At 44.4% G+C, this 14,043-nt stretch overlaps 1 protein-coding gene across 1 annotated transcript; it reads left to right on the forward strand.

Moving 5' to 3' along the window:
• The first annotated feature begins 9,956 nt into the window (after window positions 1–9,956).
• Window positions 9,957–12,327, forward strand: LOC133898429 (uncharacterized). Its single transcript, XM_062339120.1, has one exon. It carries the CDS (start codon window positions 10,077–10,079, stop codon window positions 12,009–12,011), a length of 1,935 nt encoding a protein of 644 aa, XP_062195104.1. The 5' UTR covers window positions 9,957–10,076; the 3' UTR covers window positions 12,012–12,327.
• Window positions 12,328–14,043: the final 1,716 nt, after the last annotated feature.

Raw genomic sequence — 14,043 nt, forward strand, 5'->3', positions numbered from 1 at the left:
AGTAAGAGAGTTCATGAAATCGTGTGGAAAGTGCCACATGAGTGATCTATGTCGCTATACCGGTGGGTACTCATACGCCATGTCGAGGCTTGTCGTACTAGTAGTTGGCACACATGAAGAAGCGTAGACCATATGTGTAGGATATATCCTGGGACTCGCGATGACTATAAGGGTCGCTACAGAAGCACATCAGTGGTTCGACCCCCTGTGGGACGAAAATCCTCCAATATTTCTTGGGTGGGCTTGGTGGAACTGAGGAAGACATTGCAATTGAGAGAGCTGAGGAAGGAGTGGTCTATCCATGGATGAGAGTGTGGTTATTTATAATGGATAGGGGCTGGTGCATGGACTGAGTGCACAGGCTCGGTTGGGGGTTGGAGTATAGAAATCCCTGTGAAAGCTGAAAAAGTTATGGCATTGATGCTTGACAGAGATTCCCTGTAGAAGCTGTTGCTTGGTGTGGTCATTTCATTTTGCAAAAGTTTAGCAATTAGTTATTATTGCCTCTACATGTAAGGTAGAGAATCCAATAAAATCATTAGGCTTAGAAAAAACGTATTGGTCGCACAAGCTGCAGTATGTCGTAGCTAGCACAGCTAACACCCAGTGTACTGCGGGACCTTCGCTGGATCGGCGTTCGCAACCTCTCTGCCGTAGGGGATCATGCTCCTCGAGACCGTGTTGCAATGAGTCTCGGTAAACATGACCCACCTGAATAACCACAAGAGATACGCCTCCAGGTGTCGGGAGACGTCCTCGGTGCCTACCAGTGGGTGGATGGTGTCTACCTGTCAAACAAGAAAGAAGTACAAATATATGCATCTGTTAATAACATAAAGAAAATGAGAAACCATTAAAAGATATACATATCATAAACTGAACGAGAAAGACCTTCGTCGGGTCATGCTTCTCGTTTGCTGTAAAAGACCTGAACGGGGCTACGCCGTCCATCCATTGAACGACTGAGAAGCGGCCTAGCATCTCATCCTGCCAGCACACGCCCACGTCCCTAGCCCCAATAGCGGCACCCGCGCAAGGTAGGCCCATCAGGAGCGAGACATCCTCGAGCGTGGATGCCATCTCGCCTCACGGGAGGTGGAATGTGTGCGTCTCTTTTTTTAGCAACTTTACTGTATACTTTGGATGATCCCGTGTAAACAGATTGCATTCACCGAAACATCCGGCATGTACACCTTCCAAAAATTAGCCGTTGAAAACCCACTCAAAACCAATGTGAACACTGAATGTTCCGGCGTGTTCACTAGCTTCATCGCTGAACCATACGGCGTGTACACTTGAGCCAAACCGCACCACTTCTCTCTGTGCAAAATACTCCGGCGTTGTGTTGCTTCATCGCTGGACCATCCGGTGCGTTCAACCATGCCAAACTGGACTTTGACATCTTCTCTGCAATAAATACTCTGGCGAAGCCTCCATCATGCATAGCTACAGTCACTAGATCATCCAGCGTTGTAACGCCCCGGGTAATTAGATTACCTGAAACTCCGTGTTTACACTGTAATTGTCTCCTGATCAGTTTCAAGTACACACGGTTACAACAGTGATATCACATCCATACATTTTACAAGGTGAATATATTTAATTGGATTAAATTTATAACATTATGACCAACCGGTCTAGAATATAAAAAGAACATGCAGCGGAAAAATACAACAAAATAGATTCAAATATCCAGCGGGTGTGCCACAAACCCGCCCACAGGCAACCGACTGGGAGTTGAATCCTAAAAAGACCCGATATCATTGTTTCCATGATTTCCTGGCATTATTTATGAATAAACAACTTCAGGAGGCAAGCTATATATATTTTTTCAATGATACAATAATGCAGGTTGATTTGAAAGATGGCCAATATATCTACTTTTGCATAGATGCATTGACAATTTGGAAAGTACACAATGTAATAGATTCGTAATGTAATTTAAAGAGAGCAAAAAGTAAATGATAGTGCAAATAAATAAACAACAATAGCTTCATGTCTACCACAGACCATGAAGATCGATTCTACATCTAGACATACACAATACTTACATTAGTGCCTACAAGTGAAACCCGACATCCCAAAACAAATAATCTAAACCATGCAACCTTTCCTAAGGTGCTCTTGACTGCGAGCTCGGCTATTCGAATAGATTTATTACTCTGCAGAGTTTGTACACTTTACCCATACGATATGAACTTCCCTTTGATGGTACCCGTCGATACCGTACACTCTGCACGTTGGGTGTACATAGGGCGTCATGACAAAGCCGTTACACCGATTAATCCTAACCCTTGCTCCTCCCAATTAACATTATTCCCTCCGACTAAGTACCCTAGAGGTGGTCCCACTAGTCCAGAGGGTATTAATCATTGTGTCAGCAAACTTTGATCCCACGTGTATAGCCATAGGAGTCCCTTCGGATACACCCACCTCATGGACTATCCGCACATACACACCAAACTCCCAAGAAGCAAGGGTAGAATTACTCGGGTTAATAAGCTAGGGCCGTCATCCATACCGGCACATGTGGTTGTACTGTTTCCCTTAGTTCCAGGTACAAGGTACCTGTCCTCATACAACACGAGCAGGTCTCCACCTACATACTCTTTTGTGAGACGACGCTCACCTTCTGACACGCATTGACAAAAACCTGCCCCCGTCTAAACAACAACTCCAGTTTATCGAAACAATGACTTAACTATTTTAACAAATATTTCCATGTCCCAAGTGATAGTGTGACAATCAAATAATTTACCGTAGACAGCGGGGCTAAGCATATCTATCACACCTTAGTCCGGTTCTATCCAAGTGACATTATCATGTCAACCCAAAGCCTATGTTAACAATGGTAAGGTTAACAAGTTCAAGGAGAGTTGACATATTGATTCAATTAGGTCATGACTACCATTCCAAATAGCAGTTTTATAAAATATCTACGCATGCATAATAAATTTTCATAATCAATGCATAAAGTAAATTTAAACACTGGGATCAAAATGGTCAAGGGATTACTTGCCTCTCACCTTTGTGATATTTCTGATCTCTATCATTCATCGTTGATCACACTTACGTACATGCCAAATACTCGATCGATAAACACTGAAAGATGCAAATAAATCCATCCAAGGAAATCTACAGCAATGAACACAAAAAATTTCTGCATGAAAATAAAGAACATGATTTTAGATGAATTTTGCAATAAGAATCGTGTTAATCGGAGTATGAGTGAAATGTATTTTTCTTGTGTAAAGTTATACCAACAAAGATTTTTAGAAGTTAACAATGTGAGACCAAAACATGTGCTAAAATAATGGATAAACTCATCTAACATGCTGGACAACATTCTTCTTATAAAGTACCCTATTTATACATATCATTAGAAATGGATTCACAGACTTTAGAAATTCCATGATTAAATGGTGAATTAAACAAGATTGATCACATTTAAATCATTACAAAACTTAATCTGAAATTTTCATGAAAACTTGCATTTTTATACTTTATTTCTTGGCAAGATAAAGCTAATAAAAGTGGTTTCACATTTTTAGAATATTGCATTAATTAACTGTGATTTAAATAAGCTAAAACACATTCAATTAATTAATTAATTATCAGAAAGTATTGCATGAGTTCTATCATTTTTAACATGTAGAGTATGACAAAATGAAACTAACAAACTTGGTTTCATATTTTTTTGATTTGTATTTATTTTACTACGAATTATACAAGTGTTAGTCATTTTGAGCAAAGAATGAACAGTAGCACAGAAGTTAGACCGGACTATTAGCTAGCTACTAGAATGCAATTAGAAGCTCACCACAGGGCTAAGAAAGATGAGGCTGCGTGCAGCTGCAGTGATTAGGCCACGGGGATGAGCGGCGTCGGAGTTGATAGTTGCAGCTCGAGAAGGGCCTGGTGGCGTTGGTGCGGGTGCTGGTCGGCAGCAAGAAGTTTGACAGTGAACCACGCTGGGCGGCTCCGGGTTGCACGGTTGCCCAGGCCGGTAGCGCACGGCATGAAGTCATGCGGTTGGTTGCGGCACCGAGGTTCCGAGGCGGCGAGTTTAGCTGCAGGCGGCGGTGGCGGCACCGGCACCGGCGCGGTCTCACCCAACGCAGGTGGGCTCTAGCGCGGCTAAGACCATCATGCGCGGCGCTCGGTGAAGATGCAACAGACTCAGAGGAAGGCGACCGCAGGCAAGCCGTGGGAGGAGATGGCGTGCTCCTGCTCTCTGTGCGCGGGTGGAAGAGAGCGTGGCTGCTAGCTAGTTTCTTGTGTCCTCGATTGGCTGCAGAGAAGTGGATGAGGATGAGGAGGACAAGCGTATGGGAGCGGCACTGTGCGGGATGTCGGTGAGCAGAGCTTGGTGTGGTGTTCGTCCTTGGCTGATGACGGGCACAGGGAGTGGCATGGCGAGGAGAACACAGCCGAAGCTTCTCGGGTCGTGGTAGTCGATTTGAGTTGGGCAAAGGAAAGAAAATAGGTCAAGAAAGATAATGTGGCCTGCAAAATATGCATCTATTTTTAGCTAATGAAACTTTAATTTTCAAAAATCTGTTTAGATGCGCTCTAAAAAATTCTACCAAAATTATCAAAATACTATATACCATAAGGTATATTTGGTTAAATTTTTATAACTTTTGGCTAAGCCAATTTTTCTAAAATTTTTAAAAAAGATGCTATGCATATAAAACATGATTTTTGATGCAAAAAAACTCAAGGAAAATAAAAAAAGAAAATCTCATAAATACATTAACACCAAAGAAATCAACCATCATAGATTGAACACACCAAACGAATTCTGAAAGAATCAAATTTATACTCTAAAATTTTAAAGAAACTCGATCTCTTGGAAATTAAACTCGTAGTCTTGTATTAACAATAATTAATTATTTCAAAAACTACAGCTTATGATTTTGGGATGTTACATGCGTTTAGTTCTTCGGTCTTCAATAGTTGCAATCCTCTCTACAACAAATGCTCCGGCATGCACAACATCAAGTGCTGGACCATAGGGCGTATTCAAAATAGCTAGATAGAAATATTCCGGCGTTCACAACTCTTCTGTGCTGAACCTTCCAGCGTTAACAAATCTTGGGATCTGTCCAATTCAAGCGATCTTTATCCTGGTTGCGGTGGCTTCTTTACGAATTGCTTCCATGAGACCTACTAATATATATTCTTGATAAACATATTAGTCTCATTAACTATATTATCATTAATCACCAAAATCACATACATGCCCTAATAGGGCCATGTTTCCTACAATCTCTCTCCTTTTGTGATTGATAACAATACAACCAACGCAAGTGGCAAATAAATAATACCAATTGTAAATGGCACAAATAATAAATAGTAACACTTGCACAATGCCTTACCACTTACTTGGATGCATGTTCTTATCACTTTGTCTCCCTTTTGTTGTGGCTCCCCTTTTCACCATCACCACTATCTCCCTTGATTCATATATGCAAGAGCTTCTCCCTCTTTGTAAACCATGGCATCCCTATGCATCTTGCTTCCTTGCTTGTTTTCCACTAGGCATGATATCTTTCATATCATGCTTCTTGCACTTGCTTTGGTTGTCAAGCTTCTCCCCTTTTTGTCAACAATCTCAAAAAGACGACAGCCACAAGTTGAACTCAAAGGAAAACATTAGAGTACACAGGAGCGATCTTCATTAACCATGATCCAATAAGATAGTACCACTTGTAGGGATCCAATTGAAATGGTTATATGGATACCAACTGAAATAGAAACACAAAGATCATAATACCTGAAAATCACATAATATAGTCTAAACTCCCTCTATGTGTACATGCATATGATAAGGTGAAACATATGTATCACTAGACAATATATAGGAATAAAAAGTTTAGGTCATATTATGTATGGAGGTAGCTTAGATGAACAAATAATTTGATAGTGATACTAATTGAAGCCTTTAAGTATAGCTTACCTTCGGGGATTTGAGAATTACTCCATGAGACTACAAAAGATACAACTTACAACACATGTTAGTCTCAAAATCATAACTCATAAGCTATGCTCCCCCTAAGTGTGTGCATACAAGTGTTGAATACTTGTGAGAGAAATGCACTTGTTATTGATAACAATGGGGTACCCTATAGGTTGATTCATGGCACGTAAATGATACCAAATGTAAAACTAGTATCATATAAAGAGCCTTCAACTAATAAATCATGTAGGTTGCTCATGGGTTAGAAAGAAGCATAAGCAACCTATCATAAGATGAACCTACACTAGACATTGCAATAGATATAAATAAGCATATACAATCCTAGACAAGACAAATGTATATATCAATTGAAAAGATTTTGTATCTAGTACCATTACCTCATTTAACTTTGGACGGGGATTTGGGTATATGATGATCAAGGTTTTCATCAATACGTCTAATCTTGTACACTTGGTTTCTTTACTTGAAACTTCACTTCATCTTATGAGCCAAGTCTCCAAATTCCTGAAGACCCATGGTCTTCAAATCTTCTTTGGAACCCAAACCGATTGGGACCCTTTATGTTGGTGATAACTTTTTTGGACACCCAAATGGGTTGGTTCCATCTCCTGTCTTTTCTTCCAATCATATGTGCAACCACCTTGTCATTGTCCTTCTTCTTGAGCTTGTAGTGGTTGCTGTTGATCTTGATCTTATTGTTGGGTATGGTGTAGAGGTTGGAGGTTTTGTTTGAGAGGTTCTTCATCTTCTTCTTCTCCTTGGTATTCTTCTTGACTTGTTTGTATTGGAAGTACTTCTGGCCTTCTTGATGGCACTCAAAGTATGTCACGGTGGACCCTTCCGCAAGCTTATTTACCATGTTGACACGGTTATCTTGAGGAGGTTGGATATGTTCTTTGCCCTTTAGTTTTGCCAAGTCCTTCTTAAGTTTCTCTACTTCTTATTTTAGCTCATCATTCTCTTATGCAATGAGTTCATTAGATGGTTCTACAAAAATATTCTCAACGCATATCTCATTGTAAAGGGGTGAGCTAGCTAAATCAATCAAATCATCATAAGAAGTGGAAGCATCTTCCTTAGGATTGAAATTGAATAGAGATATAAATTGCTTCAAGAGGACTTTAGGTTGAGCTTTAATGCACTTAAATTTAGTCTTAAGATCTTCATGTTTATTGTTTATCAATTCAAATTTGCTTAATAATTATTTATAATTAGAAACAAAGGTAGCATGCATTTCATTAAGAGCATTGAGTTTCTTAAGTTCTTTTGCTTGTTTTTTTAAGGTCCTTTGTTGCCCATTAATCAATTCAAGAAGTTCTTCATGGGAGGGACAATCCTCATCGAATTCATCATTATTTACATCGTTTTCCACATCTTTGGCCATAAGGCACTCGTGTGATGACTTGCATAATGACGACTTGTATGATGATGATCTTAAGGAAGAGCTTCTCATCACTTGAGCTCGAATCTTCATGTTCACGGTTTTTGAGCTACCAAGGCAAGGTCTCACCGCTAGCCTCTCTTTCGGTCACTTACTGCAGTCTTTACTTTGGAGCTTGAGCCACCAAAGTAAGGCCTTCGCGTCCCCGTATAAGCTTCTTGCCGCCACTCTACATCAAGTCAGAGGGTCAACAAGCATGAGCCACCAAGGCTCACCATGTCGGTGAGTAACTAAGACTCCAAGGTGTCGGTGTACCTCTAGGTATACGGTAAGATCACTCCTTGATCCACCATCTAGGCACCAACACCTAACAATAACTCTCTCTAGGCCTATTAGCACTAATCACTCTCTAATATTATGCTTAATTGCCTTCGATGATCACTTTCAGCACTTTAGTGGCTTAGATATCTTCACTATCGTATATCAGCTTCCTCTGGACAGCCACACCCTCAAATGACTAAGTAGCGGGGTATTTATAGTCTCTGCCATGTGGATTAAACTTTACTATATACGTCGAATGATCTGGTGTAAATAGATTGCACTCACTGGAACATCTGATGTGTACACCTTCCAAAAACTAGCCGTTAGAACCCCACTCAAAACCAATGTGAACATCGGATGTTCCGACGTGTTCACCAGCTTCATTTCCGGACCATCCAGTGTATACACTTGAGCCAAACCGCACCACTTCTCTTTGTGCAAAATACTCTAGTGTTGTCTTGCTTCATCACTAAACCATCCAGCATGTTCAACCACGTCAAACTGGACTTTGATATCTTCTTTGCAACAAAAACTCCGGCGAAGCCTCCGGCGTGCATAGCTATAGTCACCAGATCATCCATCATGTAGTTCTTCAGTCTTCAACAATTGCAATCCTCTCTGCAACAAATGCTCTGGTGTGCACAACATCAAGCGCCAGACCATCTGGTGTATTAAAAACAGCCAGACAGAAATACTTCGGCGTTCACAACTCTTTTGTGTCGGACCTTCCAGCATTAACAAACTTTCTAGGGCCTGTCCAATTCAGGTGATCTTCGTCCCGGCTGTGGTGACTTCTTTTTGTATTGTATCCATGATACAAACATGTTAGTCCAATTGACTACGTTATCATTAATCACCAAAATCACATACATGCCCTGATAGGGCCATATTTCCTACACTCATAACCCGTCACTAATGACGCTTGTCTCGACCAGTCCAAGAACAACATATTAGTGATGGGTGACAACTATGATCTATCATTAATTACTTTCACATTAGCAGCGGATATCCATATTTACCCATCACTAATTAGTAGTCCCGGCTATGAACCGCCGATGCTACATTTAGTGATGTGTGCTCTCTTTACCTGTCACTAATGAGTACACCATTAGTGATAGATTTTTATGTGACTTGTTACTATTATCTTTAGTGATGGAACGTTCCCTCACCGTCACTCATGATACCTCGTTAGTGAAAGGTCTTGACCGAATCCTAGCCGAGGCCACACATTAGTGACGGGTTGTTATTGGACCTATTACTAATGGTGCATTAATGACGAGTTATTATCGGCCGCTACTAATGATGTGTCTCCTTTGATGTTTCTTACGTAGTGAGTTTGTTACCGGCGGGCCGCTACAAGACATCCGAGGAGGTGATTTCATTTTTCTTTAGAATTATTTGGGTTGAACATTTAGTGAATTTCGAACTGAAAATTTAACTCCATATTTTCTGGATCAAAACTTTTTGGCCTGAAAACTTTCTTCCAGATTTTTTATCCGAAAACTTTGTTCCAGATTTTTTAATCAATTTTCTGTCTAAAACTTTCTTCCATATTTTTTTATCAAATTTTTTGTCTAAAACTTTTCTTCCAATTTTTTTTTATCAAAACCTTTTGATCTGAAATTTACACATTTGTTTGTTTTTTTAGGCAATTTGTTGAGTACCATCGCAAAAACTGTAAAAGTTCGAAAATATTATCGGTATGAGGATAACATGTAGGTCATGGGCTCGTATGTCATCTCACAGTCGATGATATTTTTCAATATGAACATTTTTGCGATGGTATCACCTAATTTTGCCTTGTTTTTTCTTTTTGTGAAATTTTGTGTAGAGAAATCGATCCAAAAGTTTCTGAGAAGTTTATGAGAAATTTTATGTAGTTAACGACAACAGTTCAGTGACAGTCGGTGACTAGTAAGGCAGAATTTGAGATGAAATGCGAGTAATGCGTCCGCTTGATGGCTCGTTCATATTCAATCCAATCACAAGAACTTTTAAAATTTGGTCCGAAATCCTCCCCGCTGGCCTTCACAAGCTCTCGGTCCACCCACCGCATCGCATCCGGGTGCTCCGAGCCGCGACGTCCAGGAAATTCACGGTGCGGGCGCGGAAGCCAACGTGTGAACTCACCGCAGTGGGCTTCGGGCCGGGCTCGGTGTCGCCCGCCGGAACCCGGCACGTCGTCGTCACCTGCTGTCTCTATCACGCCTTCCCTTTCCACGCCTATATAAACGCACCATTTCCAAGCACAGCCCATCACCCGCCTTTGGAGTTCGGAGCGATCAGAGCCTATCGATAGCTCGCAACTCGCTCCAAATCAAGGGGTGCTCGCCGATCAGAGCCGATCGACAGCCTGCGGCGGTGAACGCCGAGATCTTGCCTGAGCTCGGCATGGCTAGCGCGAACCAGGGAGGCGAGGTCCACATCAACCACGGCATGCTCTACCACCAGCTCGGCGTGCGCCGCGACGGGCTTTTCTACGGCGCGATGTACGACAACCCCGGCGAGTTCGCGCGGCAGCTCCGCCCAGGAGCCGGACGGGCCGAGCAGCTTCTCGGCGTGCTACACGGCGCCCCCAGCATGGTGTTCGATGACTCCGGCGAGTTCACAAGGCAGCTCCACCCGGGCGCCGACGAGCTTCTCGGCGTGCTCCGCAGCACCCCTGTTGCGGTGTTCAACGAATCCGGCGAATTCGTGCGGCAGACTCTCCCGGGCGCCGGTCGCGACGAGGAGCTACTCGGCATGCTCCGCGGCGTCCCCGGTGCGGTGTTCGTCGATTGCGGCGAGTTCGCGCTACAGCCCCGGTCGGGCCCCGGACGCGGCGAGGATTTTCTCGGCGCGCTCCGCGGCGCCCCTGGCGCGGTGTTCGACACCTCCGGCAACTTCGCGCGCCAGGCCATCCCGGGCGCCGGACGCGGCGAGGAGCTTCTCCGCGCGCTCTGCGACGACTTCGTCGCCGTGTACGACAGCTCCGGCGCCCTGGCTGACAACCTCGGCACAGTGTACGACAACCCGGGCACGCTGGCCGAACACCTACGCCGCTGCCTTCCGGTCGCGGGACTCGTCGCCTCCTCCGCTGCTGTCACTGGGCTCGCTGCCGGCACGGCCTCACCGGCTGCGAGCTTTGGCTTCTTCGCGCTGTTTCTAACTGGCCTGTCATTGGTCATCCTCCATGTGCTCCATTTCCAAGCACAACCCGTCACCCCCTTGAGTTCGGAGCGATCAGAGCCGATCGAAAGCTCGCAACTCGCTCCAAATCGAGGGGTGTTCGCCTGGTCGGAGAGGGAGCCCGCGAAGATGCGCGGGGTGGCGAGGCCGGCGGCGGTGAACGCCGAGATCTTGCCTGAGCTCGGCATGGCTTGCGCGGACCAGGGAGGCGAGGTCCACATCAACCACGGCATGCTCTACAACCAGCTCGGCGTGCGCCGCGACGGGCCTTTCTACGGTGCGATGTACGAAACCCCGGCGAGTTCGCGCGGCAGCTCCGCCCAGGCGCCGGACGCGCCGAGGAGCTTCTCGGCGTGCTACACGGCGCCCCCGGCGTGGTGTTCGACGACTCCGGCGAGTTCACGCGGTAGCTCCGCCCGGGCGCCGAGGAGCTTCTCGGCGTGCTCCGCGGCGCCCTGGTTGCGGTGTTCAACGAATCCGGCGAGTTCGTGCGGCAGACGCGACGAGGAGCTACTCGGCATGCTCCGCAGCGTCCCCGGTGCGGTGTTCGTCGACTGCGGCGAGTTCGCGCTACAGCCCCGGTCGGGCTCCGGACCCGGCGAGGAGCTTCTCGGCGCGCTCCGCGACGACTTCGTCGCCGTGTTCGACAGCTCTGGCAACTTCGCGCGCCAGGACCGCCTAGGCTCCGGACGCGGCGAGGGGCTTCTTGGCGTCCTCCGCGGCGCCCCCGGCACGGTGTTCGACATGTGCGGCAACTTCGCGCGCCAGGCCTGCCTAGGCGCTGCACGCGGCGAGGAGCTTCTCGGCGTGCTCCGCAGCGCCCCCGGCGCGGTGTTCGACGCCTCTGGCAACTTCGCACGCCCAGCGCGCCCGGGCGCCGGACGCGGCGAGGAGCTTCTCGGCGCCCTCCGCGACGACTTCGTCGCCGTGTACGACAGCTCCGGCGCGCTGGCTGACAACCTCGGCACAGTGTACGGCAGCCCCAGCACGCCGGCCGAACACCTACGCCGCTGCCTTCCGGTCGCAGGACTCGTCGCGTCCTCCGCTGCTGTCACTGGGCTCGCCGCCGGCACGGCCTCACCGGCTGCGAGCTTTGGCTTCTTCGCGCTGTTTCTAACTGGCCTGTCACTGGTCATCCTCCACGTGCTCCGCGCGTAGTCGCATCCACCTGATAATTGAGTGAAAGGAAGCGATGGAGCTGCTGTAGATCATGCTCCTTTCAACAAAAAAATTAAAAGCTGTAGATCATGCGCGCGATGGGCACAATAGTTTGGTGCTGCGCTTAGATTTGCTGGGAATATTCGGGCACTTGTCGTGTTTGGTTCTGGAGTCGATTTGTTCCGTGTGTCGGCGTCAGGTTTTTGGTTTTGCTCTTGCTTTGGCCATAGTGAAGTCGTCGTTTCACATCTCTCTGTAAGATAAGAATATGCACTCTGTTTATCATTGTGTTGGTATGTAATTTCACTTGTTTTTATCTTTCTACCTGTCCATATAAGATGGAGTTTAAATCTTCCTTTTCGAGCTTGGTAAATAATTGGATTCAACGCGGTAGCACAACAAACGTTCATTTCTGCACCTTTCCATGGCCTGAGAACTCAATTGGACGAGACTTGTTTCAGTTTCCGAATGATTCAGGAACGGTGTGAGAACAATATCCAAGCTGTGGATGTAATCATGTAACAAACAAACCATTTCTTAATCGTGATTTCAATTTTGAGATTCAGTTTAAGTAAGTACTAGACTATATGATCGATAATTTATATTTATATGATATTTTATGTTTTTATTTTCTTTTAACTATCAGGAATGAGTTAAGATGATGTAATAATAAACTAGGGTTGTATGCCAAACCTTTCAACTTTCAGCTATGAATGGTTTAGCTATCCTTTGTTCTTTTTTGTTTTTCTTTCTGTGAAGTAACAGAACCTTCACTTTTCCAGAGATGATGAGACCATGCAGTGGATTTGAAGGAGCCTGGGCCTAAATGTAGGCTTTGCCTAAAATGTAGGCTTTGCCTAAAATTTACCCGATCTAATTATTAAATCTCTTATTAGGCTGCACTACTTCTAATTATTAAATCTCTTATTAGGCTGCTTGCCAGGACGGAGCCTACGCAGCTGCCCAGGCTCGCCGGAGGTCCGCCCATGAGACCATGAGAATTGGATGCGAAACTATAAGCAGTAGCATCCAAATAGGAAGCAGGTACTTTTCTTTTTCTTACTTTTGTTTCAGCGTAGTTTCGTGAATTCGTCAAAAGGAAGTTGTACTAGGAACCAAGGATTTTTGCCGGTAAATATAATTTATCAAATATCATCAATAACCATGATTTATTGGATGTATTGGATAAAATTCAAACAAATATATAAAATTCAAATCAAATATATCAAAATTCAAACAAATATAAATAAAATTTAAATAAAATATCGATATTTTTTCTATGGGTCCAATGAGAACAGGTAAACCAATATACCGGACCAAATTTTTTTTCTGCTAGGAACCTAGCATGATCATAATATTTTAGACGATGTGAAAAACTCTCCAGATTCCAAATTACCCCTCGCCGGAAGCTTCCCCGCACCATCAGCAGAATAATTTCGACGGTGTGAAAACTCTCTAGAAGAACGGCAATATGTCGTCGCTTGAAGCCTATTTTAAGTTGCAAATGGAAGAAAAGGGTTGACTTGTACTTACATAAAACCTTGATTCTTTCCTAAATTGGCGACGTGTAACGTAAGGTAGACACGTTGCATCATGCTAAAACTTCAAGCATAGTCAATATTGGACTCATTTTGTTACTCGTGTCGTCGCGAACATAATAGAATGGCAAATTACAAGTTGGATCTGTGCTTCCGTGTGATTTAATTATTTGAAGCTCTAAAGTTGTGAATGAAAAATAATTATTCTGTCATGCAAGGACCTTTTTTTACAGTGGATACATTGCTTGGTGAGGCGTGTTTGCGTGTGAAAGCAAGATTAAAAAGTATTTATATATAAAAAAGGAAGATTCAAAAGTGAGGCGAGTCTTGGCGAGGATCAAATCGCCCCCTACTATTATGCTGGAAAGCAGAAGAGCGCAGAAGTAAGTCGTAGTGTTACCCATGCATTAATTAAAAGGAAGAAGATAATTTTATTTTCCTAAAGTATAGCGAGAATCCATTTAATCCTCTAAAGTATTTTTTCACTTAACCTC

This window comes from Phragmites australis, chromosome 18 (assembly GCF_958298935.1).
Source record: "Phragmites australis chromosome 18, lpPhrAust1.1, whole genome shotgun sequence".
NCBI classification, from domain to species: Eukaryota; Viridiplantae; Streptophyta; class Magnoliopsida; order Poales; family Poaceae; genus Phragmites; species Phragmites australis.